Below are 27060 nucleotides of genomic sequence, written 5' to 3'. Positions count from 1 at the left end.
AGTTAGACCTTTTTATTTGAGAGATTTCCTCCCTAGTCAGTCCTAGGTGCTTTGACTTTAATGAAAAATCCTTGTACTCTTTTCTTGATATATGTACATATAAATCTACTTATTTTCCACTGAATTTTTACTCATGCTCGCAACAGAGTCAACAAAGGTCCACATAGACCTGTGGTAGCCAAACTGGATTCTGCTTCTCACTGAACACCATTAATAAAGGTTTTTTTGTTTGTTTGTTTTACTGTGGTTTATATTTCTTTTTCAGTTAGTTAAAGGAAGGACAACTGTACATTTTGTAAGAACATCCCTGCTGAAGTGCTACTGACAAAACAAGGAGACCAAATGCAAACAAAATATAAAATATGAAAATTAAATTCCAGTGCCAAACAAAAAAAACACAAACACAACAAAACAGGACTACGGACTAGCTATGGACTTCATGCTCTTTGCAGTAATGTGTAAACAACAACAACAAAATCCAACCTTATGTAATCTCAGTGTACACAGCTAGTCTCCATGGACCCAAAGGCTTACAAACACACTTTCTGCTGTACTCTCGCTCATGTTTCTCTTGTTTGTTTGTAGGTGGGCCACTTAGGCATCTTCCTAAAACTGGAGAGGAATGTGTTCCTACTCCTTCAGAAAGGAAAGAACAGTAACTACCTGCTACAAGCATGGCAAGTGGTCCTTTTAAACCAATGAGCTCAAACACATGCTTTAGGATGCATAAACCAGTTATAATACTATCATGTACTACACAACACTGGTTGGGAGATGAACTTCAAGCACTACCAAAAAAAAAAACAAAAAAAAAACCAAAAAACACATACCAGAGCTCGTGCACATGTTCCCAAGGGCACACAGCTCTTGAACAGAACTCTCGTTACCAACACTGAAGTAGCTGATAGGCAGGACAGAGCTTCAATCCTAAAGAGACCAGGCTGCCCTTGCAGGGTGTAACAGCATCAGCAACAAAATAATCTTTTCACTTTTTAACTGAGAATGTTTGATGTGAAAATTATCACAGCACAGTAACCACGAAGCCTTAAGAGCCCAGCACTTAGATACTTTGATAACTTTTGTTCTACAACTGCCTAAGGTAAATAAGGACGTGAACTCTATTACACACACAAAAAAGTTGTCTTATTAGCATATAATAAAATGACAATGTTTAGAGAACGATACATCTGTATAATTCTCTCAGAAGTCTTTTCTTAGGTACTCATTGCCCTTTCATAAGGCAGCCTGAGCACCCGACAGCTCTGTTGATGAAGCAGGGACATATGTTCGAGGCTCAGATCCTTCAGTTTTTACCTTGATAGGCCTTGAGGCAACTGATAGGGGAAACAGACAATTCTCCTTGAGGCTTGCCAATCACAACCCCAACAGCTTAGGGGCAAAAATAAAGCACTCTCACAGAGAGGCAAATATGTCCCCTGCTCCCAAGAGGAGCTTTTGGGAAAGGAGCAAGCAAGAGAGACTCAGAAAGAAAAAAATGAGAGTGAGAAAGAATAAGAACATATGAAAGAGAACCAGAAAGAGTAAGAATATACGCACGGCAGCAAAAGACAAATATCCATCATCAATGAACCATGGAGTCACAATTTCTCATTCTAGTTCTCCTAGTTCTCTTGATACGGATCCATGAACCTGACATTTTCAGTAACTCCATGGCACAGCCTGCAAGAGGATGGCAAGAGCCTCTCATTCCCAGGATGGCATTTCGACATAAAAGTTTGAACCCTCTTGAAGTGCAAGGCTCACTTCGCTACGGTCTTCCCGAGTCTTGCACAAACGCTCTAACTGTTCAACCAGCAGACATGGTAAATACCGTCAGTGCTAACTGCATTTTTAGATGAAATTATGGCAGCTGTGCTGTAGGGGTAACTCAGTGCTAGCCATACGTTCAGGTTCTCTATTTGCTAATGCAACCATGCTACCGAATAATTGGAAACATGAATACTTAGGCCACGGTTCCAAAAACAATAAACATCAGGTACTCAGACAGGATGGCTATATATATATATATATATGGATACATATATACCAATATGTCAGGTGAATATTGCTAATGTATATTTAAGGAACTGCTTTCCCTGAAGTGTTTACTGGGGGAGCTGTTAATTAGCTTTAAGCACCTAAATTACACTAAAATTCCAGTTTAGGCATGAAAGTGTTTTCCTTGATCTTACCTGAAGAGCAACCAAATTTAAATTATAAATGGGCATTTACACACTTAACTCCTATTTCATTCAGCACATGCTACATATCTGAAACCTTGCATGAAACTGACCCTGCAATGATCACACAAGAGAAAGGCAGCAAATCAGAGTGAATGCTCACTTCTTGAGTTACAAAGTGACTGAAGGGGAACTAATTTCAGCTTCTTTTAATATCTCCCTTCAAAAGGGCCATAGACTTTTCTTCACCACTCACACTTAAACAGCCTTTACCACGATTTACAGCTATGTTACTTAGTGCAATTTGTACCCTAAAAAACGTGCAACATTTTTCACTTTCAAATACAGCCCAACACAGACACACTCTCTCTGTCCTCTCTCACCTCTCCTGCTTCCAAAGCCTGACTCAGAAGTGGGGGGAACACACCAAAACAACCACTACTCAACACCATCTATCTTGGGTTTATACAGACCTATTAAGAGGAATACATTTTTTCAGGTATATAAAATTCTGACTGAACATAGTCCTGGGCAATCTGCTCTAGTTGACCCTGCTTGAGCAGAGCATTGGACAAGTCAGACTATCTGAGCTTGAGAGGTCCCTTCCAACCTAAACAGTCCCGTGATTTTGTGAAAATTTAACATTGGTATATATAAAACATAGGAATGTGACATTTTGTAATCCCATTACTTAGTTTAAAGCATCCATTTAGCAGGTCTCAGAAACCTGAGCTCCGTGAACATTAATATGTGCTCAGAAAGTGTTTCAAGCTTGTCAATAAGAAGGGTTTAATGCATGCATTTTCTTACAGTCATTTTCCTTATACTTTCAACACTACCCAACCCATCGTCCTCAGCTTCCTGAAGAACTTCTTCCTTTTGAAGAAGTCAAGACATTTTAACATTAAATAATTGCTGTATAGTATCTTCAAATTTCTGTGATAATGTATAACTTGACTTTTTATAGTAAGATTTAAGTTTTTATATTAAATATAAGTGGCATGAGAAGAATAAGACCAGTACTTTTAACAAGACGTTTTAGAATTTACCAGGTTTACCAAATTAAAGTGCAGCTAGGGTAGGAGGCTAATGCTTTGCCAAGCTCTAACAACTGCCAAAGAGCAACAACAATAAAAGGGGATAGATAGTTAGCTACAACTATGCAAATGAAAAATAGGTTATGGGTTCAGGCATTTCACTTTGGCACAGTATGGCTCTTCACCAGAGTACTGCACTGGAGACACTGTCTCAGTGCATGTATTCCAAAATCTGTTAGTAACAACACTGTTTCCATTTGGAAGAAAGTGGTCTGTCATAAAAAACAACTTTTTCAAAATACTTACCTATCTTCCTGACAAATTTTGAATATCCTAAACTATTTATATGTAAAACAAATAAACAAAAAATCCAACCCACACAAATAACACCCACTACACCGTGTGAATGATGCAAGAGGAAATGATGTTTTCAAGAAATCTAGAACTTTAACAGATGCAAAAAACCTGGACCAACTTAACGAAACATTGCTCTTTTAAGCAATGTTTTCCCAAGTCTGAAGAAGGAATGAGAAGGTACTGGAAGGACGTCAGAGAACACGTGGTTGCAGTTTTTTTACCTGTTTTGAATTAGGTGACTCAGATATCTTGACACCAGGTGAGGCCACACCATGTCATCCCATCCAAACAGCTGCATCATTGATAGAACAGGTTGTGGCTGAAGATCTGATAGGGCTTTGCTGGGTATATCCAAAGCTAAGAGAGTAAAACCTGATTTTAAAGAGAGAAAAACATGGTACCATGTTAATGTTTTCTCGTGCATTCCTGTTTTACAAAAAAAAGCATTGAGAATTAATTAAAATCATTACTGTGCATTTCTGGAAGTACCAAAAATCTCAATTAAAACTGGGCAACAGTTCTAATGGATAGCATTTGCATACATGGCAAAATGTAGTCTCTATCCCAAGGGGTTCACTTCTTTCCTGTGAGGGTGACAGAGCACTGACACAGGTTGCCCAGACAGGTTGTGGAGTCTCCTCTGGAGATATTAAAAACCTGTCTGGATGCCATCCTGTACAATGTGCTCTAGGTGATCCTGCTTGGCATGGGGGTTGGACTAGGTGATCCTCAGAGGTCCCTTCCAACCTCAGCCATTCTATGATTCTGGGGGTTTTTAAGTCGATGTAAGACACCAAATGCAAAACAGTGAAAATAACTTTTTTTTTTTAATCCTTCTTGGCCTCCCTTTTTTGTCTCCATCTACCACTTCTTCCCTTATACACACAAGTATTGCTGTGCTTTACAGAGTTGAGTTTTATTTACCTACTTTTTGTTTTTACACATCTCTCGCAGGGAAGAACTGTATTTGGAAAGGATGCACTGAGTAGAAGCTGGTATCTTTCTATTTTTAGAATAAGCTTTCAGGTATCAGAGGTTATTGTGTAAATAAAGCACTACAGACAAGCTTACTCTTGAAAAAAGGATCTTCATATAACAGCTGCAGATCTAGAAACTGGGGGTAGTACTACTTGGCATATAGGTTGTTTTTTTTTTTTAATGAAGCACAACTTTTTGCTGTTCCTGCTAGGTCTGCTGCAGAATCTATATAAAACCCTGCTAGCATAAAAATTAAAGCACAATCATTGATGCTACAAAAGACAAATGCATTTAATGTAATGTAATCTGAAATGCCGAGCAGTTATTATGTTATAGGAAATGAGTGGCAACAAATGAGTCAGGAACACTGTCTTTGGAGGGGACCAAAATAACAGGCTCACTGGTTCCCAAATTGTCCAATTCAAGTTAAGTATCAACATTAATTTATTAAGGTAATGATTTATAAAACTGCAAGCATTGAGAAGCCCACTTTGAATTAGACAGAAAAGGCTAGTTTTCAGGAACACCAACAACAAAGCTCTTTTAATTAATGGTGTAGGGACAGACTACCTTAAGCTATGATGGACCTCACATTTCCTTATGTGCTTCAATATGAAAAAGGAGGTCATACAGAGTCCCTGCTCTGCCTTAGGTGAGGAAGCAATTTGTGCCAGTCTTCTTCCAGATTATTGCATTGTTTCTGCAGCACCAGCAGTAACACGGGTGAGGGAGAAAACGGGGACAGAAATGATAATGCAAGACCCAGGCTATTTGCCTGGCAGGGGGAGCAGGAGAGCTGTGACAGCTACTCTCTCCTCTGGGCTGCAACCTCCAAGGCAAGAAGCTCGTACCGCGTGGGAAGGGTTTGCCTTCTCCTCTGTAGTACTACCTAACATGTCTACATAAAGCAGGTCACAACTGCACTCCACTTCTCTTCAGCAGAGTTTATAATAGGTTGTTCTTCTTGCTATTCCACCGTGTTAATATAAAATAAAAAGATGTAACACTGTAGGAAATGAATGAAAGTTATGACATTAACAACCTCTTCCTTTGATTTGTATTGCTGTTTTCCATAAATGCTTCAGCAGTGTGAGGCCACTGCAGTTGCACGCTGCCTCCTTCATTAATGTCACTAACTACTGTAGAGCTGCTTCAGACGAAGGGTCTTTTCATGTTTCTATTACCAACTCAGTGCTTCTGAGCTTATAACTTTATCTAATTCACATCATGATGGAAAAAAAATAAATTATACTTTACTTTTCTATCCATTTAGCTAAAATTTAAAGGACTATTGCAACTACAGAATACAATGCTCACTACTGACATTAAAGATCAAAATGGGATTTCCCATGTTCAGTGACATGCTGATTGTCTGGCTGCACATGGGAGTTCACACGCATATGGAATATTGCACGTCAAGATTAAGACCCTTCAGTGCAAAGCAAAATGAAAAATTACACTGAATTATGACATAGTTTTATGCCATGCCATGACCATAAAGGTTCAGCAAAAGCTAACAGTCATGCAATCAACCTTTTAAAAATTGTCTTCAGATATAAAATATTACACAAAAATAAAAACTTGATTGAATCACAGCCACAGTGAAAAGATGGTTCAACACAAAGTTATAATAAGCTTGTACAAAAAGATACAAATTCTAGATACAGTGAAATAAATTATTCTCATTTATATTGTATAACATTTGCAATGTTGATTATAATCTGTGACTAGGAAGGAAAAAGAAATCAGGCTTGTATAGCTTCAAACCCCTTTGGAGTTCTCTGTTTGTATTCTATCAAGTAATTCAGCACTACAATATTTCTTCTTGCCAAAATATTTAGCACAGAATCTATTTTTATTTTTTTTTTGCATTTATGCATATTTGAGTTACCACATGTAAGCAGCAATATCCCCAAATACAAAATCCTTGAAAGTCTGTGACCCAGAATACAGCAACAAATCCAGTATTAGCATGGAGGGTCAATGCTAACCTGCAGCTGTATCAGCAAGCTGAGGGGAAGGTGGCATCTGTGACATTCTTTGGCTCTTCAAAAACGGAAAAAAATTTCTCCAGAGAGCACTGGCGACAGCAAGGTGGTGCTCTTTAGCCACTAATGGAAGCTGTGCGTTTGGGTCTGCATTCCCTGGTTGAAGTCCCTGGCTTACCCGTTTGTGCACACTCCTAGGGAGAAACAAAAACAGTGTTTACGTTCAATAAATGAAAATTTCTGATTTTTTTTTTTAGAAATGCATTTACAACTACTTCAAACTGTAGAGCCTGAGAACTGGAGAATCATTTTGCGTAATTAAAACCTTTATGCAAAGACATTATGCATACCAGTTATTTGATGGATGAATGATGGCATATTAAGCACCATAAAGTTAATGTTAATTACTAATGTCAACCATTAATTATATGCTTTTTAATATGTCAGATCAAAATGAGAAATAGGCAGCTTTAAAATGAATATCTGCATTTTGCGACTGCTAGCATGACAAGCAAGTCTGCTTACAATCCAAAGCCAGATGCTTTTTAAATTTTTTTGCCAGCAAGGTTTTCAGGGTAGGGTTGTACGCAGCAAATAATGGCAAATGATTTTGATCAATTGTAAGGCTTCCTTCTGCAACCTATTTCTCATTTGTAAAACCTCTCTAGGTACGAGTTTTGATAAGGGAAAAGATTCATTTTGTCCTGATGTGCAGCAGACAATTAGGTTTGACAGCAATGCCCACAGCTTTGTTAGTACAGTAAGGACAAAAGTTACCACTACACATAACTCCCATCTCTTCCTGAGACAATGTGGCATGAATTCAATAACGCACTCAATTTTCTTTGATTCTTCTAGTACCATTCCTGCTACTTAATCTAATTTGGAAGTTGTGACTTTCTAGAGGTTTAATAGAGATATGTCTGCAGGGAATCACTGTTCTCAGAGAAATGGGGGGTGGGGGGAAGCATTAATAAATTTGTCTGGTAGAGCAGGATAGGAGGCATTATGGCACTGGGCTGATCAACTAAATAACATGCTTATTAAAAACAATCTGTAGGAATGCACTATCATTCCTGTTCCTATTTATCTTCTGGTCAACTCAATTGAGATTGTGCATTAAAGCACAGGCAGCATTATTACATTTGCTTTATTAAATTCTATAAACAGCACTGTAAAGTCAGAGTCAAGATATTTATAAGATAATGGCAAACAGCAGAGGCATTGAGACTTGCCTTAACGCTCACATATGTAGACTATAAAAAACATTTTTTTAATTGCTGTTGTCAAAATAGCAAGCATTTCACAAAAACTCTTCCCCTAGATCTTTATTCTGGGCTCACCCTAATTTGAAATAAACCAAAACAAAAATAGAAAAAAAAAAAACTCCAGTCCCTAGTTCCCTTCTGGGAATGTGGGAAAATTATAAGAGAATTACACAACTCACAGCACTCATTAGGACATCTGAAATGGAATAATTTTAAATAAAGAGTAGGCTGGCTGCAAGGCCTTCACTTACAAGGGTTGATATTAGAAGCGCATCTCATTATATCAAATTAGTATCCAAAAATTCTGCCTAACACCTAATTTAAAGCATAAAACATACTGGCTGTCAAAGGTAACGATACCTTATGCCTGCCTGTAGGCATCCATTAGTTTCAATAGGACAGACAGTGAGAAAATTGAGTATCAGCTACTTTTTGAATGGCTACGTTTAACATACGCGGACGGGGACGTAACATTAGGGGGAATCAAGTATTTCTTAGAGAGACGGCGCTAGTCCAAACACAGGAACAGAAGCCAGGAACTCTAAACCCAACGTTTATTCCCTGTGTGGCTTCACATAAATCATACAGCCTTTGTTAGCCTCAGTTTCCCAGCCATGATATTTGGATAGTAAGACAGCTTACCCTTTAAGGATGCTGTGAAAACAATCAACGCTTAGAAAGTGAGGATTATATTCAGTATGTCAGTTGGTATTCCTATTTACAGGGCACATTATCCAAGTCAACATGAATTGAAATAGAAGTGAGATTAGCATAAAAAGTCAAGTAATACTTCTTTGGAAGTATCCCTTATTAAAAAAGGACAAAGAAAAGGGTGCAGAAATTGTGAGGTCTAGAGGGCAGGCAATGAATAAGCAAAGAAGCAGCTTAAAGCAAGACTAAAGAAGCAGGTTAAAAATAGGGTTTTCCCCATTTTTAAAAAAAAAAAAAAAGTTTAACAGTAAAAACAAAGGGACTTTCTGCTTTACTTTGTTAAGAAAGGAAAGTGCAATTCCTCACAGTGCAGAGAATAAAACTTCCAGGAGCAAATTCTGTCCTACGTACGTCCAGACTAAATTGTAAAATTGCACAAAGACCTTTTCCTCTCCTCTAAATTGCCTCTCCAAAGAAGGGTGGCTCGCATCTCCCTTAGACATCTATGCAAAGCAGAAGGGTGTACAGACTTCCAAAGTAAGGTAATATATCTCTGTGTCAGTGGAAGGGCAACACGTACAAATCAGTATTTATGTTTATTCATAGTAACCTACACAAATGCTTGCAATAAGGGAAATGCTTAGAATCGATGGAGCATCAATGCGTGCTGCAGCTCTTGTAGCCAGCTACTTCTACGAATAAGCAAATTTAATTCCATAAAAATGCAGATAAACACAATTTTACCTTTTATTCAGGCTTCCACATTCTTCTAACAGTAGACAAGCAACCCATAAAACATCACTCCATTTCTGAAAACATATACATCTAGTTTTCCATTACGTTAAGACCTCTGGAACCACTGGTTGCCTCATTACAATGGTAATAACTTGGTGGGGATTTTTACTTGTCTTAAATCCCGGATTTTCTACTTCTGCAAAAAGGGATTGTTTTTTGTTGTTGTTGGTTGTTTGTTTTTCTATTTTGCTATCAGATAAAATAAACCCTGGCTTTATAAAAGAAGGGAATGTTTGTGGTACATGAATGAGGACTGTGCTGGTTGTATATATAATAACGGCAGTATGCAGGATTTTGTGTCCTACATTTGGTTAAGGAACTGCAACCATTTATTTGGACACAAGTCTTGTAAACACACATCCTGCCTTTGCTACTTCAAGCCTGGATTACTAAAATTGAGTGAAAATTTAGGTCAAACTGGAGAAGACACAAAATGCTAAAGCCTACACAAATAATGGAAACACGAGTCACTACTAGTCCATTACCTGCCATGGCTACCTATCAGCCTCCAGACATAAAAAAAAACATCATTTAATTTGAACCACAAGGGCTTGGGACTCCGTAACAGTGACAGAACCCCTCTCCCCTCCTGCCAGTATTACCAGGGACACACGCTACCATCCTCAGAGGCTCCCAGCCCATAAATCCAGACACTGGTTTCTTCACAGATGGTGCTCCCAGACCACGCCAGGCCACCCATAGCATCCACAGAGCTCAGATGCACACCACAGCCAAGATTAAACCCGGGCAAGTCTTTTTAGAAGACCTGAATGACCTTTTGATGTTGAAGCAAGCAAATAAATAATAAAAAAACACGCCTGCAGAACCAACACCCTCGGATAAATCTAGGCAGATTGAGTAGAAATGTATGAGTATTTCTAACATGATAAATGGCTTTGATGTTTAGAATTTCAACTACTAACGTCAGTTCTTTCAAAGAGAAGTCAGCAGAAGTAAAATGAAACAAAGCTTCATCACACCTCGATTCAGAGATGCGTATTAGGGCCCTTGTGCTCTCTGCAGACCAAAGGACTAGAATGACACTTGAACTTGGAAACTTCCCTCACAAAACTGCCCCTTTTTGCCTCAGCATCAGAAGTTTTGCATTTTGATATTCTGACAATAAATGCATTGTGCCTTAGTCTTATTTTAATGTTTTCATTAAGGTGTTAAAAGCAACAGATTTGGCTGGGGGAAGCTGAGACTTCTTCAGATATGGGATAGCTATGAAGATTTCAGCCTACAGAATGGAAAAGATATGGGAACAAAAAATGTGAGAGTTTGGATTTTAGTGAAGACGACAGACCAGCCTTACATCCTCTCAAGAAATCCCAGACACAGAAGCTATGTCAGCTACTCAGAAGTGTGCATGGTCCCAGTAACTACTTCTACCCCAAATCAAGCTGAAAGAGATCCTTGCATGTCCCTCCACATGCTTTCGAAAATAATTCGGTATATGTATTCATCCAGTTGCCTATTGTGCCATTTAGTTCCATGATAATTATAGAAAGTCTCAACTATAGCACTTATTTCATTGATCCATATGGATGCCAGCCCCCATGTTGACAAACTCACTGTTCAACTTCTATTTAGCAACTGGCTCATAAGCATTTACTTATTTTTATGTCTGTGCTTCAAATATGCAATTTTCACTAAATATATGTACGTTTCTGAAATCATAACCTGTTATACTACCATAAACTGTAATGCAAAGTGTGAAGGAGAACACATTTTTAGAGTGCCTTAATTACTTTTGTGCAGAATTTTTCAGTACTTGTTTAAAAAAGAAAAGCTAGTTTAAACATGGGTGGCATTCAAAAAGGTAAGGACCAAATGGACACATCTGGGCTCAGGCCCACTTTCATGTAGGATCATGGAGTTCTGCCATGGGGCAACCTAGGTGTACACCAGCTCCCCCCTACTTTTTTCCAAGTTTCCAGTAGAAATTAAATCTGGGGATATGTGACATAAAAAATTGAGGTAAGGTGTGGACAAGTCACTGACCTGGACCACCTGGGGAGGAGGAGAGAGGTGCTGATCTGGCACCATGAAGAACCTTTCCACCAGAAAAAAACAGTGCAGCACCGCACCAGGCTACCCCAGGAGGCAGTTGAGTCTCCACCACCTTGGAGACTTAGCTAGAGAGAGCCATCGCTGATGTCACCTAATGTAGGTGACAGTCTGTCTTTGAGCAGAACGTTGTTCTACAAGACCCCTTCCAACCACCATTTCTATGATACCTGTAACGCAACTCGGTAATGCTCAGTTTAGATACAGACCAGCTTTTAATGTACCAGACTGGAAATCATGAACTAAACTTAATAGCCAGCTTTTACTTCTCCAATATATGGGACAAGGTGGAACCTAGCGAAGAAATAAGTAATAGCCTGCAATTGAGAATCATGATTTCAAAACTAGTTCACAGGAAGTGATGAAAAAAGACATGAAAAGTCACCTACCTCCAAGTCTGAATTAACAAACTGTGTGATCCTACTTCACCTATAGATGCAGATTCATGAAGTGAACCTGGATTCACACAAGTGGCACACTAGTTGCAGAGTGCTTGCACAGGGGCACACCTAAAGGAAAATGCCCCAGCCTGACCACACTCAGAGATCGGTGGAAAGTCATAGATGTGGGTTTCTGAAATCCCATGGTGAGGGCTTTTGGCTTCTTGATCACTGGTAAATGATGTCCCCACTTGACCTAATGCATAAAAAGGCGAACCTTCTTTCTCCTGTGCATGGTTTTGAATGCAGGTAGGCAGGGTTGCAAGCTCTGCGCTGAACTCTTAGTTATCAGTGTTTATTAGGTGCACTGATAGCATGCTTACAAGAATTCTAAGTGCCAAAACATAAAGTTTATGGTCTCAAAGTACCTAAGCTGGATGATAAACAGCTAAGGACTGTGAAAACAGCCTTAGTGTCTTTGGGCACACGCATTACAAGTTTAGGTACCTAGAGAATGTCAATGGTTAAAATGAAGTCCCCTGCACCCTTTCAGACACTTCCACGTTTAGGCAGTTTCTGTGGAACATGTGCGAAGGCAGGTGACTAAATTCTACATAAGTCTGATTCAAACATCGAAATCCTCTTTTAAATCTGTTTCTAAGCTCTTTGGGACACAAGTTCTTTCTGCATCCCTTCATATTGCACACAGTATATTGAGACTGGTACGACTGCAGCAGCAGCTCAGCAGAAGTAATCCCACCTCAAATCAGAATCTCTCAATTCAAGTTGTTTCCATAGCTGCAATATATATATACAAAGTACCTATAACGTTCCTTAATACTTGAGCAACAGTGTTTTCACTCTGATAACTGAAAAAAGAAAGCACAATTTTAAACCATCTTTAGGGAAATAAAAACTAGATTTCAGAAGGATAAGCAACATGAGAAACTTAAGGCCAAAACCAAAATTTCCCACTCATTAAAATAAATGTCTGAAGAAAAAAATGTTCATAATGAAAGTGTCAGCGCTGTGCATGCCACAATGATAGCATCACCACCACCACCACCAAGCTATAATGCTGACTGTACAAACAGAACTGGAGAAACCATGATAAAATATTATCAAACATTAGCATGCCGCCATCAGCACAGTATTTATAAAATTATGTTTCAGTGTTCTTCCTTCAGTTTAATCTGCTTCAATAATCCACAATAAACTGCATGTTTAAATGTTTACAGAAAAACAGATGTCAGAATAATATGCCTGGTTATGTATGCGTGTGTTGATCACTGATTGGTGCGATGAGGGAAAAAGGGAAGAAGGATGCTTTTCAGAACTGTAACAACCAGGACTTTTATCAAATGCTTTAATTTATCCATTTGTGCTTAAGCTTTTACAGCACAGGCTTGCACAAAATCACGTGTCAGTGCTACATGTCTTACCAGGCACAACATGAAGCATAGGCAAAGCGAGGTCTTACATGTTGGATGAGATACAAAGAAATGAGAGGAGGGATAAAAGGATGGAATGGTTAAAAAGCAGGGCACAAACAGATCTTCCACTCCTGAATCTTAATTCCCAAACTTCTCACTTAGTAATCAGATTGCTGTCTTTTGACCTGGAAGTTCCCTAGGTATCCACAATTCAGCTACACGTCCCTAAATGTCCATAAACGTCTTGAGCCGAGTGGCCAGCCCATAGTCTCCATCTACAGAATCACAGAATCACAGAATCATCTAGGTTGGAAGAGACCTCCAAGATCATCTAGTCCAACCTCTGCCCTAACACTAACAAGTCCTACACTAAACCATATCACTAAGGGCTACATCTAAACGTCTTTTAAAGACCTCCAGGGATGGTGACTCAACCACTTCCCTGGGCAGCCCATTCCAATGCTTAATAACCCTTTCAGTAAAGAAGTTCTTCCTAACATTCAACCTAAACCTCCCCTGGCGCAACTTTAGCCCATTCCCCCTCATCCTGTCACCAGGCACGTGGGAGAACAGACCAACCCCCACCTCTCTACAGCCTCCTTTAAGGTACCTGTAGAGAGCGATGAGGTCTCCCCTGAGCCTCCTCTTCTTCAGGCTGAACAAGCCCAGCTCCCTCAGCCGCTCCTCATAAGACTTGTTCTCCAGACCCCTCACCAGCTTCGTTGCCCTTCTCTGGACTCGCTCGAGCACCTCCATGTCCTTCCTGTAGCAAGGGGCCCAAAACTGAACACAGTACTCGAGGTGCGGCCTCACCAGAGCCGAGTACAGGGGGACAATCACCTCCTTAGACCTGCTGGCCACACTGCTTCTTATACAAGCCAGGATGCTGTCGGCCTTCTTGGCCACCTGAGCACACTGCAGGCTCATATTCAGCCGACTATCAACCAATACTCCCAGGTCCTTCTCTGCCAGGCAGCTTTCCAACCACTCATCTCCCAGCCTGTAGCTCTGCTTGGGGTTGTTGCGCCCCAGGTGCAGGACCCGGCACTTGGCCTTGTTGAACTTCATACAGTTGACCTCAGCCCATCGCTCCAGCCTATCCAGATCCTCCTGCAGAGCCTTCCTGCCCTCGAGCAGATCGACACATGCACCTAACTTGGTGTCATCTGCAAACTTACTGAGGGTGCACTCGATCCCCTCATCCAGGTCATCGATAAAGATATTAAAGAGGACCGGCCCCAGCACTGAGCCCTGGGGGACTCCACTAGTAACCGGCCTCCAACTGGATTTGACTCCATTCACCACAACTCTTTGGGCCCAGCCATCCAGCCAGTTTTTAACCCAACGAAGCGTACGCCAGTCCAAGCCACAAGCAGCCAGTTTCTTGAGGAGAATATTGTGGGAAATGGTGTCAAAAGCCTACTGGGGCTCAGAAATCTGATCACGACTAACCCATTCCAATCTAGGCAGGGTATAGCAGTAGCTACCTTCATTTAAAAAAAAAAAAAAAGTGTTCAGGTATTAATATAACAAACAATGAATCACAGCCTCAGTGAGCAGGGCACTTGGGTCATTTTGACAAATTATTTTGGGGATTCAGCACTGCTGCTGGGACTGAGAGTTTCACATTAAGTACATAACGGAAAAAAAATACCCAGAACAAGGAAGGAATGGAAACCATGATGCTCTTCTCTCCCAGTATTATGTCCTAACCATGAGGTAACAGCTATTTAATCCTTTGGACTATCTGCTGTTTGTTATTAAAAAACGTAAGAAATTAAATACAGTTTAAGCACACATCTTCAGCACTGGGACTCCGCAGTAGTTCCAAGCACACTGAACCTGCTCCTCAGGACACTGGACCAGTCATTTCTGGTGGACTCAACCCTGCAATGCACATCTTCTGTAGGCTTGCAGTAGACCAAGCCCCATGCAGGAGGCAAGATTTTTTTTTTTTTGGGGGGGGGGTGTCAAACCTACTTTTCCCCACATGCTTAGAAAAGGAGCAAAAGTGCTTAACTCTGGGTGTTGATTTTCACGTTAAGACACACACCTACCATGCTGACAGCAAACCAACTAATCTGTGGGCAGCTAATTTCTTCACTGGAGCTGTATTTTACGTCTTTGGAAGCAAAGCTATCAAAACGTTCCAAGTGGTTTGATTTTAGATGCATGCTGCACATGCCAAAGTAGTTGCTGCTGGGCTGGATCTGTTACTCTGTAAGGCCATCAGATCCTTACAACACCAGAGAGCCTCCCACTACCTCAGAGCAGAGGCCTGCCAAGCTCCAGTGTCCTCCTAGCTCATCTGAATGGAGCGGGCAGGCAAGAAGATGGCCTATAGCTCTGGAGCAAAAGGCCAAAAAATGCCAAAGTCACCATAACTGGTACCCTGTATGGGCCACCATTAATGGCTTTAAACTAAAAGAGGGGAGGTTTAGATTAGAGGTCAGGAGGAAGTTCTTCACTCAGAGGGTGGTGAGGCCCTGGCACAGGCTGCCCAGAGAAGCCGTGGATGCCCCATCCCTGGAGGTGCTCAAGGCCAGGCTGGATGGGGCTTTGGGCAACCTGGTCTGGTGGGAGGTGTCCCTGCCCATGGCAGGGGGTTGGAATTAGATGGTCTTTAAGGTCCCTTCCAACCCAAACCATTCTATGATCTATGATAACATCATAGGACTGACGATCTTCAGAGCATAATTTAAAGCACTCATTTACACATACAGAGAAAATAAAAATGCCAGGGTATCTAGCTTAGGCTGTAAAAGACACACAGAGATATTAGGACAGCATTTCAGTTAGGACAGCTTCTCTTTAAAGTCTTAGCAAATCATTGGTATAATCATTGGTATAAGTTCCTCCACCCAATAATCCCCATCAAACTGTTTTTTGTTGTTTTTTTTTTTTTTTTACACACACATTAGGAAAACACTGCCCCTAAACATCCTAAAATATATTTTGCATTACGTTCCTTTAATTGAAAAAATGCTTACTGATAGAATAAAAGGCTACAGATCCTCTCAATTTACCACCCATCAGTCACTGCCTGAGCAGCAGCAGACCGCACCCTCTTTCTTACTGAACATCCAGTAGGCTTATATGGAGCCATTCCAAGTCTTTCATCGAGGGTACAAATCTTCAAATCTCAGTGGAAAACCTACTATATTCCTATTGTTAGTGGTCATGGACAGAACATACTCAACAGTTAAGCTTCTAATGTGACAATTTATATAAGGAGAGTAATTAAAGTTTATTAAAAATCCAGATAACCTTCCCCAATCAAACCAACGAATGCCCATGAGCACTCAAAACAGATGTGAATTTAACTCAGGGTCACTTTTCCAAGTTAAACAATATCAGCAGAAAACACCTCAAACTAAATGATCCTGCTTAGTTACTACACATATTCGGGAAATTACATAAACCTATTTAAAATACAAATATTTTAAGAACAGTTAACCACTGCTGACAACTATTTCTTTCCTTAAAGTGATTTGAAGACTAAAGCCAAGTTTCATTTCTCAGACATTATTTGGGATATTCACCAAAACTTACAAAAGAGTGGGGAGAGTATGACAGATCCTCTTAAATTTTTAATGTGAGTACAGCAGCAGCAATATTTTCTCACCTTACCTGACTGTGTATTAGTAAATATGATACAAGTTGTCAGTAATTAAAAAAATCATAAGAGCTAAGCTCCCTAGCTGTTGACAGTATAATTATTTAATGTCCTTACAAGCAACTATATTTTATGACTATTTGGGGAGGGAGTGAGGGTTGCTTTATGTATCTTCCACAAGTCAGTCAACTGCACAATTAAAAGCATTTGTTTGTGCTACATTTCGACATAAAACTAAAAAGTAAATCAAAACCAGCACTCTGTATAAATCTTTTCAAGCTTAAGGTAATATTCAAAAAAACTATGACAAAAAACAACCATTGCAATGGACCCTATAATAAGCAAAAATGGAAAACATCCTCTACTCAAATTATAAGTAAATGTTCATAGCATATTATATTTTGCAACAGATGCTGTAATACATCACTTGGCAGCTACTTCTTTTGAGAAATCTGACTCAAGGATCATGGCTCTTCATTGCCCAAACTCATACAGAGGTATTTGATAGCTATGTTCTTCACTAAATTCTTTAGATTTAAGTGTAACAGTACAAAAAACACATAGCATGAAAAAAAAAAAAGATGAACTGAAAGTCTCAGGTTTTAAGACAGTCTATTTTCCCACAGCAATATGGAAACAATGATATGTTATGACAATTAACCAGCAAAGTTACTTTTCTTTGATCGCCCCTTTTTCCTGGATTAAGCAATCACTGGAATCAGTAAAAGCAATCTTGACCTAAGCCATTTCGAAGTTTTTAAACCAAGCTTTCAAAGTAAGAGGTGTTAGCTTGTCAAGCTGTAGTATTTCTGAGCATGGTCAAAGCTACAAAAAAGGCACCCACTGCAATTTAACCATTCTAGATATATAGGGCTGAGCAAGATGATCTTTCTTAGCATTTCCCATCAGGAGGTCACAGTCCAAAATTAACTTTGTCATGGGTATTCTCTGCCTCTTGCACAAGTATTATGATTCTACATCCTTTGAAATGTTAAATATTTTCATTTTTGGGACTTATCCTTCTGGAATTTTAGGAGGCGCACATAGGAGGTGACAAAGGCAACTCAATAGTCAGGTGTAACTCACCAATACTCTTATTATTATTATTAAACTGGAAGCCAAAAGCTGTGCCAGGGCTAAAGCAGTCCAAGTCCAAACATTCCCACCCTTTACTGGAGGGCGACAAAAGTTCCCAGGACAACATCACCAGATTTTACAGAGACAAGAGGATTAGAAAGTCTGTATCAAAACTCATGGAGTTGAAGGAAGAAACATGGAAATCCTTCAAACAGGAAAGCTGGCAGACAGCAAACGCTGAAAAGTTTAACTCAGAAAAAAAAAAAAAAAAAAAGAAGTGAAGAAAACAGCAATGAAGTGACCTCCAAGCACAACCATCTCTCTCTCTTGTATTATAGCACTTCTTTCATCACATTCTTCCTTCAGTGACCTCTCCCCCATGCACTATATGGTGGAAAAGAGACCTGGAGAATGCAATGTGATGAGCCTGTCCTGTCCTTCTGACTCTCCCAGATGACTGTGGACGCAGCGAGACTTGCAATGATCCAGGCCAAACAGATGCCATAATCGTGAGATGCAACTGAAAGTTGTCGTATGAACACTACAAAGAATTTTCCATCTGTTGCTTGATGGAGATAAATAAATGGAGAAATGGGCCAGCAGCCTACCCAAACCACCTCTTATTTAATTACAAGAAATAGCACGTATTTGAAAAAGACCTAGCTCAAAATAAATTAATGGAAAAAGAAAAAGGAAATCAAGCTTCAAATTCATTACAGGCTGGATCCCCTAAATCCTAAATCCAGCAAGTGTCACCAAAAACGTGATTCTACAATGTGCAATACTGGAGACAGGGCAATAAGTTCTAATAATTTTCTGTGAATTTAAATTCAAATTTCAGAGAAAAGGTGTTCATTAATAGGCCTGTATTCATCAGAGATAGAAAATCTCAATGCATTTTATATTGCTTCTTCAGTCTACTCGCACAGATGTAATACTGTTTCTTTATTTTCAGATGCAGAATGCTAGGATTTATTTTTTTTTTAAATTACTCTAAAACATTGCTTGCATTCTAAAATAAATATGTAATACTTTCTTAAAACATTCAGCATTTTATCAGCAGACAGCAAAAGTTCCTTAGTTAACCTCTAATTCATTTTTAGGACATAGATAAATGATGAGTATTCCCTGTGTATGTCCACTTGAAGAAGTGTCCAATGCAACATCTGCAGAACCACACTAATAAAAAGTATTTATCTGCATGTCACAGAACTCATCTCTTGAGATCAGAGGTTCTCACCTTCCCTGGAATGGAAAGCGTTAATGCTCTGAATAAAAGGTTTTCAACTGCAGTTGAATCATGTGAAGATTATCAATAGCAGCAATGTACAAAGGGGCTTCAGCAAGGTTACTGAGTTTAATATAATCCTCTCTATAGCTAAGCACAGTAATAGAGAACCCTGTATTAGCTGTGGGCAGCACGTTGTGTGTGCTCAGTAAGACTTTTAAAATATACAGGGAGAACAAGAAATCCCCAACATCTTTATTATGCTCAAAGACAAAGTAAAGTTATTAACAAGAGACACAAAACCCTAAAACACAAAGGTACAGAAAAAAACCCACAAACATCCAGAGCTGCAGAATATTAGTTAGCACTCTCTCCTTAATCTCAAAGGGTGTAACTACATCGCCAAAAAGACAAGTTGCTAGGAGTGTAATTTAAATGCAAGCAACAAATGTGCTAGACTACTTTGGCTAGGTCTACTGGGAGGGAATATTATGTCCGCTTCAGCCACCCCAGCAAATTTGTGCCAGACAGCTGTTGTCTTTTGCTAACCACATTTAACTAAGATAAGGTTGAAAGAGCATCAAAGACAACATAACCTGTGCGAATGCTGTGCAACTCATTCACGTTTCAGCTTGTGGAAAAGTCTCGGCAAAATCCTGCAGCTAATTTGAGCTCAACTGCAATTTACCTTCATTGCCTTCACCGCTATTGAGGCGAGTTGGCTTCCCCCCAGTCCTACACAGGCATACACTAAGACTGAGGTTTTCATGGTATCTTTAATGCACAGGCAGCAGAAACTGGAACATGTGCACCCACAGGCACATAGCTACCCTCCTCTGCTGATCCAGAATATCTTCTCAGGACCCAGGAGAGCCAGTCCTAGTACTACAATAGCTTTGACCAACGTAACAAAAAATTCCCCAGTAAGTTCCCCTATCAGACGCAGAACTTGAAAACAGTAAACCTATCATCCTCTACTGCACTGTTTTGTGAGGATCCTCTTGGAAATGGATCAGGAGCAAGCAGTGAGCTAGCTGCACATGCTGACTCATAAATAGCAGACTGTAGGATTCAAAGTACGTTCATCACGCAATTGAAATATTCTTTACAAGAAGCAGACATTCGGTCATGTGGCAGTCTGTAGGCACATCATTTTGTTTGATGGGAGATTAAAAGAAAAAACAACACAAAACTCTTAACCACCATCAATAGGACTTACCGAATGAACAAGAAGTTAGCAAGCGCTGTGGTGGTAAATGCCATATGACAGATATTTCCTCTCACAACACGGAAAGGGCCTATAGGAGTCATTGGGAGCTCCATGCTCAGCCCTGACTGCAAGGAAGGTCACCCTTTGGTTTGGGGATTTTTGTTCATTTGTTTTGTTTTAAACACGGAGTCATCCTTTATACAGAATACTTGTTAGAAAACTACTGAGAACTTGCAATTACATTTCTATAACTTTAAATGATAGGGACATTAAAAAAAAATTCAATGCTAAGCTTGCTTTCCAAAGTATTTTATGTTTGAAAGAACAAAGTCTAAATCACTTCAGATGATCTCTAATCAAGTTCCTACCCCATTAAGAACACAAATTCTAGCATCTGTCATACAGAGAAAAGATAGTATAAGCTGTTTTTTTTTGTTTGTTTGTTTTTTCCACTGGAAACAGCGGTCATTGCCAGTACACATGACTATTTTTTAACAAAATGACATCTTTTCCTTCCTGCCATCAGAGCAACATCAAAAGATCCACTCAACCCTGTCAAGGCCTTCCTAGTGAACTCTTTACTTTCATGACTGTAAAAAGATGCCGCACATTAAGCAATGTCCTGGTGTTATCAGCAACAGTCCTGCCCACAATAAATACTGTTGACCACAAAACCTACGTTCTCCATTCTTACTGAAAAATCAAAGAAAGATGGTTGAGGTTGGAAGAAACCTCTGGTTTCTGGGGCTGGTCCAACCCCAGCTCAAAGCAAGGCCGGTCTTGAATGACTAACAAAAGGAAATTTTACAACCTCACTTAGAAATTTGTTCCAAAGTTTGACTATCCTATTCCTGTATCTAATAAGAATTTCCTTCAACACAATCTCAGTCTATTGCTTCTTACCACCGTACATACCTGTATGGTCTCAAGGGTCTGATTCTATCTCAGAAGTTAACTCCCATTATATTGTTGTAGAAAATATAATGCCTCCCCCCTACACCTGCCATCCAAGCCTTCTTTTCTTAAGGCTGAACAAACTCAGTTTTCTCTGCCTCCTGTCACAGGAGATGCGCTCCACACTCGTAATCAACTTGGTGGTCCTCTGCTGGACTTAACCCAGTATTTCAGTGTCTTTCTTGTACTGGGAACCCAGTATGCTGCTTATTTATAAAACAATTATATGAAACAAATTCTTCCAGAACACCAGGAGGGCAGCAAAATGCATCTACAGCTACACAATAGCTCATTTCCTGATACAATAAATTTTCTGATTTTTTTTTTTTTTACAAGTTAAGCCTCTTTTACCAATTCCTTACTGTCTTTTCTTCAGAAAACAAATTCCTTGAGATCTGAAAATTACGCAGTATGACTGGAATGCCAACCAACTCGTTTTGAGAGGTCAGTGCTGAAACCCATTTTGAAGTTATATAGTTTCCAAAAAGTATCCTACATTCAGCTCTTCCCTGGGACTCCAAGATATGGATGACACCAGCTGACAATGATAATGACACGACAGATTCATATTTTCTGTAAAATATAGCTTGCATACTTTAAAAAGGTAACTTTTAACACAGTAAAGCTATCCTAAATAAATAACTAAATAAAGTTTAATGGGTTGACTTTAAGCAGACTCCCTTAGAATTCATAGCCCAGTAGTTTAATGGACTTCCCACACCAGGGGTCAGACAGCCACATTGTGTACTAAAATGGGTCAGTGTTTAAGCTCATGGTGTTTCATTCAAACAGATGAAAAGAATATATTTGGAAAATATATTTGAATATATTTGGAAAAGCTTATGATCTGAAAGATGTGATAGTAAACTTATGGCTGTGTGAAGATCATTAAAATTCTTCTTGGTCAAACTATGGAAATCAAAGTTTGGCAAATTGCTTGGAACAAACTCACCAAGGACAACCTCATCACCTCTCTCAAATGTTTTCCTTTACCACAGCATTTAGACATGCAGTTTCACTCATTCAGCTTGTTTTCATCCACGCTAAAATACACGACAAGAGAAACGGGTAAAACATCCATCCTGGCTGTAGAAATCCAGCTGTTGAGTTCGTGTCTTCTGAGTTGAAATTTCCTGATCTAATCAGACGCAAAATGGACTCTGAGGAAAACTACACACAGCCTGGAGGGGAAATGAAGGAACAATATCAAAAACATAAACCCCAAATACTGAAAGCAAAAAAGAAGTACTATTACTCAGTTACCTCTTCAGACATTTTGAACATAATTTCCAGCAGCACACCTGCCTTACATTGCAAGCCTAACACTTGATTATTATCATACCTTTCTTATTTTTCAGATAGGAAATCTGAGAAAATACTTTGAGGTGTTTGTGTTTCTCTTAATTTAAAAAAGGACTGACAGAGAGGAACTGTATTTCAAAGGGATTTTTTTTGATCGTTTTTAAATGAAACTCTTCTGCTCCTAACTCCTCTATCTTTGCAGAAAATCAAAAATTGTACGCATATGGATACCCCCTAGCAGCTTGCCGTGAATAATATACTGTAAGTTGTTTAGGAAAAATCCTTCCATGTCAGAAACCAGGAAGGCAGGCAAATTTGTGCTCAAGACAACGAAGTACCTTGTTTCTGAAGTCTAAAACAAAATATTGTACTTTCTCCCTGCAAAATCTTTTTTATTTTTACGGAGTATCTATTGCGTTAAAGGATGCTGTTCAAGTAATGTATCTTTTTAGTGAAGGAGATTACTTTGGGTAGAAAATATCCCCGACTAACACTGCTCCCAACATTTGGTAATATAGACAGCAGAGCTAATTTTCTGTCATTCAGGAATGTAGGCTTCTGTCATTCAGGAACTGTAGGCCTGCTAAACTTTTATCATCATCCCCTCTGAACACAGTAAAAATCACTGTTAGAACTGATGGTTTATTAGATCAAAGCTACCATCAACAATGTCAATTCTGCCCGGTAGTGTTAACAGGAAAATGTTTTACGAGTTCTACCACTGGGCATCCATTTAACTTCCAGCACCAGCTACGCTGTAAAATCGTGCACATAATTTATTTGGTGACCTGTGTGTGTGGGAAGCATTATCTAGGCGAAACTTCTCACAGTCTGACAAAATGCTTTGATTTGTACTGTTCAGATGATTGAACAAAGAGTTTAAGCAATCACCAACAATAGCTTTTATCTCCAAATGTGCTAAAAGTGTAATACTACATGAGAGCAACCTATTGCTTTAAGAGCAGATCTGATAAAATGGAAGTGATTGGATAAATATTACATTTTCAACTTGTACACATCTTGTCCATTAGGTTTAAATATTGAGTAAAGTTCATGTTTATCTTAAATATCATTTTTAGCAATTTCCCCATGCGATATTCCCAATACCCCCATGGTATCCACGGTAACCTCTCTGCTTACATATACCTTAAAATACACATTAGTTCCCATTAGGTGAAGTAAACAGAAAACAGCCATTCATATTTCCTCAAGCTACTGCTGACTTTTCTTTCAGCTAGTATTCAGTAGTCTTTGAAACAGTTCCCAGTTTAAGTCCGCCACATGTATTGACAGGCAGGTATGTCACCAAATTCTGTTCCCTGTGTCAAGGAAAAACTGATTTAACCACTCCTTATAATATATACAGTATACAAATACAGGTGACCAATCGATTCCTGCATAATCCCAACAGTGCAGATTCAACAACTTACGGTATTTCTTTCAGTGCAAAGGTACCATTACTACTCTTGCATACTGTTACTACTCTTCTCAACGTTTAATCTATTCCTTCCCTATACTATAAAAAGCATTTTATATATAATAATGTGACACATGCTGCTACGCCTTCCAAAAGAGAGACTTCCTTGGAGAGGAAACGTGCTCAGTAAAATATTATTAAACCCTAATATTCCTTTGTCTTTCACATGAGAACAGAAAGGGTTATAGCTTAAAAGTAAGAGCCTTCAGCCCAGAATTTCTATTCTAATTTTTAAAACCATTCCGCCCCTATGGGCCTGCTTGGTACCTTTTTAGACTCCTTATGACACATTCACCTACTTAATAATTACCTTTCTAAGAAAGCAGCCGATCAATGTATTTTCTGATGTTTTTACATAATAAACACTAGAGAGAAAAGCCAGCGCGATCCTTGGACACCTACTAGCTCCCACTACTCTTTCCCTATGTTCAGCATGTCATCCCCTTACTACATGGCATCAGGTACCACAGAAAGATGACATTTTGTTAGGAACGGCTGCTACTTGGAAATAATTGTTTAAAGTTTGCTACGCAGCTGGTGGGAGATTTCAGAGACCTTGCGAGACACACGGAGTTAAATGTTTAAGCTGTTTTTCCTATCTTGTTCTTCAAAACCTTAAACTAGAAAATCCCTCGAGTGAAAAGTCAGAGAAAGGCTGCCATCCCTTCTAGAGTTAAAAGATGCTTTTGTAAGATTTTAGGTCAGATTAACCTTTTGCTCACAATAGGGCTGGTTATTGGTTTTTATTTTTTACTGTCTTTAACACAGGTAAAAAAAATCAATATGAGGCGAGACAAAGGGCTCTGGAGGCCCTGGCTACACCAGCTTTTGGTTTGGCTCATGCACAATCCTACAACACGCTGAGGCTGGGAAGGATTAGCCTGCTTGTGTTGAGTAAACCGATGATACTCAATAAACAGTTTCTGTTGTAAACCCCTTAGGACGTGCAAAGCCACACTAGTTGGCATTAGACCAGATAAGCTGCCGAACCAGCTGTAATCTCATTTAGACCTGAGCTGATCCTCCTGTCCTTTCATTCCACAGGATCAAAGCAAACCACTGAGGAGGCAGCTGTATTATAGCAGCAGTGCTTGCTGGATGCGGCAAACATTTCATAAATTCCTCTCCTTGAAGCAAGCCTGAACATAATCTACCCAGAGCCAGTTCAATCAATGGATTTCTGAATTCATTAGTCTTATTATTACAGGATAACTGTTTTCTCCACATAGTGTGGTAGACGTTGCAAGCCAACTTTGCAAAACAGCTCTTATTGCTGACCATTTCTTTCTGGTAATGCACCTTTGCGTTTTTGCTGTGCCACATGAAAATGATTTAAATCTCTTCTACGCAGTATTTTTTTTTTAAAGACTTGAAATGAAACCAATTCACATATATTCAAGTAGGAAGCACCGATAATATACTAAAGTCTTCCAAGCGTAATTACTGGCTACCTGCTCATATGCTTCCATGCATCAGTAATAATGACCAATGTTTTCTGAGCTTAATGACAGCAGATGATAATAGCGAAAGCTGAGATTATATCATTGTAGCAGCATAACAAATACAGACTAAAATTACAGATGAGAAAGGAGTCATTCTAAGAAAAAGATTTCTATTTGCCCTTTACTCTGTATTCTGTGGAATTAGGAAGGAGAAATATTTTCATTGTTAAAGAAATAAATAGCCCCTCTTAAACAAAAACCACAAAAGCAACAGGTCTTTTTAAACTAAGCAATAGTGAAACCCAAGGCACTGAATCAAATAAGACTTGAGGCTGCAACATTTGATTTCTGGACAGTCTGGAGTTTCCACTGTGCAATTATAGTTAAAAAATTTCAGAGTGTAACCTTAAAAGCTTTAGAAGAGCATAAAGTGTAATTCAGAAAAGGTGTCAGCCGTTCCATTTCCCAACGGTGAAGTGAGCAATATAACACATACTCACAGATAAAGAAAGTAAAATTAGATTTGTAACTTACATTGCAATAGCCCAATATTATAAAAAACATTTGCACTCCTTTGATTTAGTAATTGTATTACCTGTTAACATAAAGTCAAAATTTTCAGGTGCAGTTGCATTGGAAAAAAAGAATTATCCAGAGCAGAAGCGATTCTTGTGTCACATACAAGTCATGTTAACAAGTCTTGGATCACTCCTTTTTGGAGAATGAACAGTTGCCACAGAAACAACTTTGGCCAGAAAAACAGGGGAGGCCAGGTAACCCTGACACCTAAGGTAAAACTAGCAGTGTCTGTGACTTACTGCTATTTGCAGCCAGCATGAATATAAAACACATTCATGCACGTGAGTACAACAGACAGGATCCCTCAGAGGGAACTGCTCCAAGTTACGGAGCACAAGATCTGTATCATCTTTGCGTACACACATCCTAACCTATGCTATACAGATCTGCAGGACTTCTGTACCTGTTCATTAATGTTTTTAATCAGGGTATGAAAGAAACCGTTCTTGTAATAAAAAGCTTCAATAAAGTACAATACAATCAGATGTTTAACACAAGGAAATGATTTGTAACAGATTACAAAAAGGAGATGTTTATTGTGAAGCTTTTTTTAAGCACTAAAGCACAGATGTGCTAGAGCATGTCACAGGCAGCTGGCAGAGATAAACAAAAGGTATTTGCACCTCTCATCTACAGATGTGCAAAAGACCCCAGTGCACATCTCCTCCTCAATCACACAGAAGACATCTGATGTGTTAGTTAATGATTCCCCTCTCTCCACTCCATTCTTCAGACATAAAGGGGTCCCATTTAACATAATCACTTAATAACAGCAAAGTGATGGGTATCAGAACCCTAATTCTTCTAATATTTGCAAAATCCAGCTCTTTGTAATAATAATAACACCATGATAGCAAACTGTAAAACTGTGTAATTATACTTTAATTGTATTGTGAGGCATGCATTAATCACAAAGTTTAAGTACCAAGGATGGAATTATAATAATTCTGTAAAACAAATTTAAGCTAGCTAAGTAGGTCAGAACCACTAGCATGCAACAGGAGACCTCTGGGAATTTATCAGTTAATGGCTATTTAT

The 27060-nt window shown here is 39.2% G+C and overlaps 1 protein-coding gene across 1 annotated transcript in view; it reads right to left on the bottom strand.

The window, feature by feature from the left end:
* The window catches only part of MMS22L (MMS22 like, DNA repair protein), a 97824-nt gene that overhangs the window by 19655 nt on the left and 51109 nt on the right, over positions 1-27060 (bottom strand). Inside the window, exons 15-16 of the mRNA XM_080586468.1 lie at positions 6544-6734; positions 3796-3946 (exon numbers count right to left, since the gene is read on the bottom strand). Of these exons, the coding sequence (XP_080442594.1) occupies positions 3796-3946; positions 6544-6734 (342 nt within the window). The remainder of the gene's footprint in view (positions 1-3795; positions 3947-6543; positions 6735-27060) is intronic.

This window comes from Anser brachyrhynchus (assembly GCF_964034855.1).
Source record: "Anser brachyrhynchus genome assembly, chromosome: 3".
In the NCBI taxonomy this organism is placed as follows: domain Eukaryota; kingdom Metazoa; phylum Chordata; class Aves; order Anseriformes; family Anatidae; genus Anser; species Anser brachyrhynchus.
Note: the sequence above shows the minus strand (reverse complement) of the source record. Positions and strands in the feature narration are given on the sequence as shown.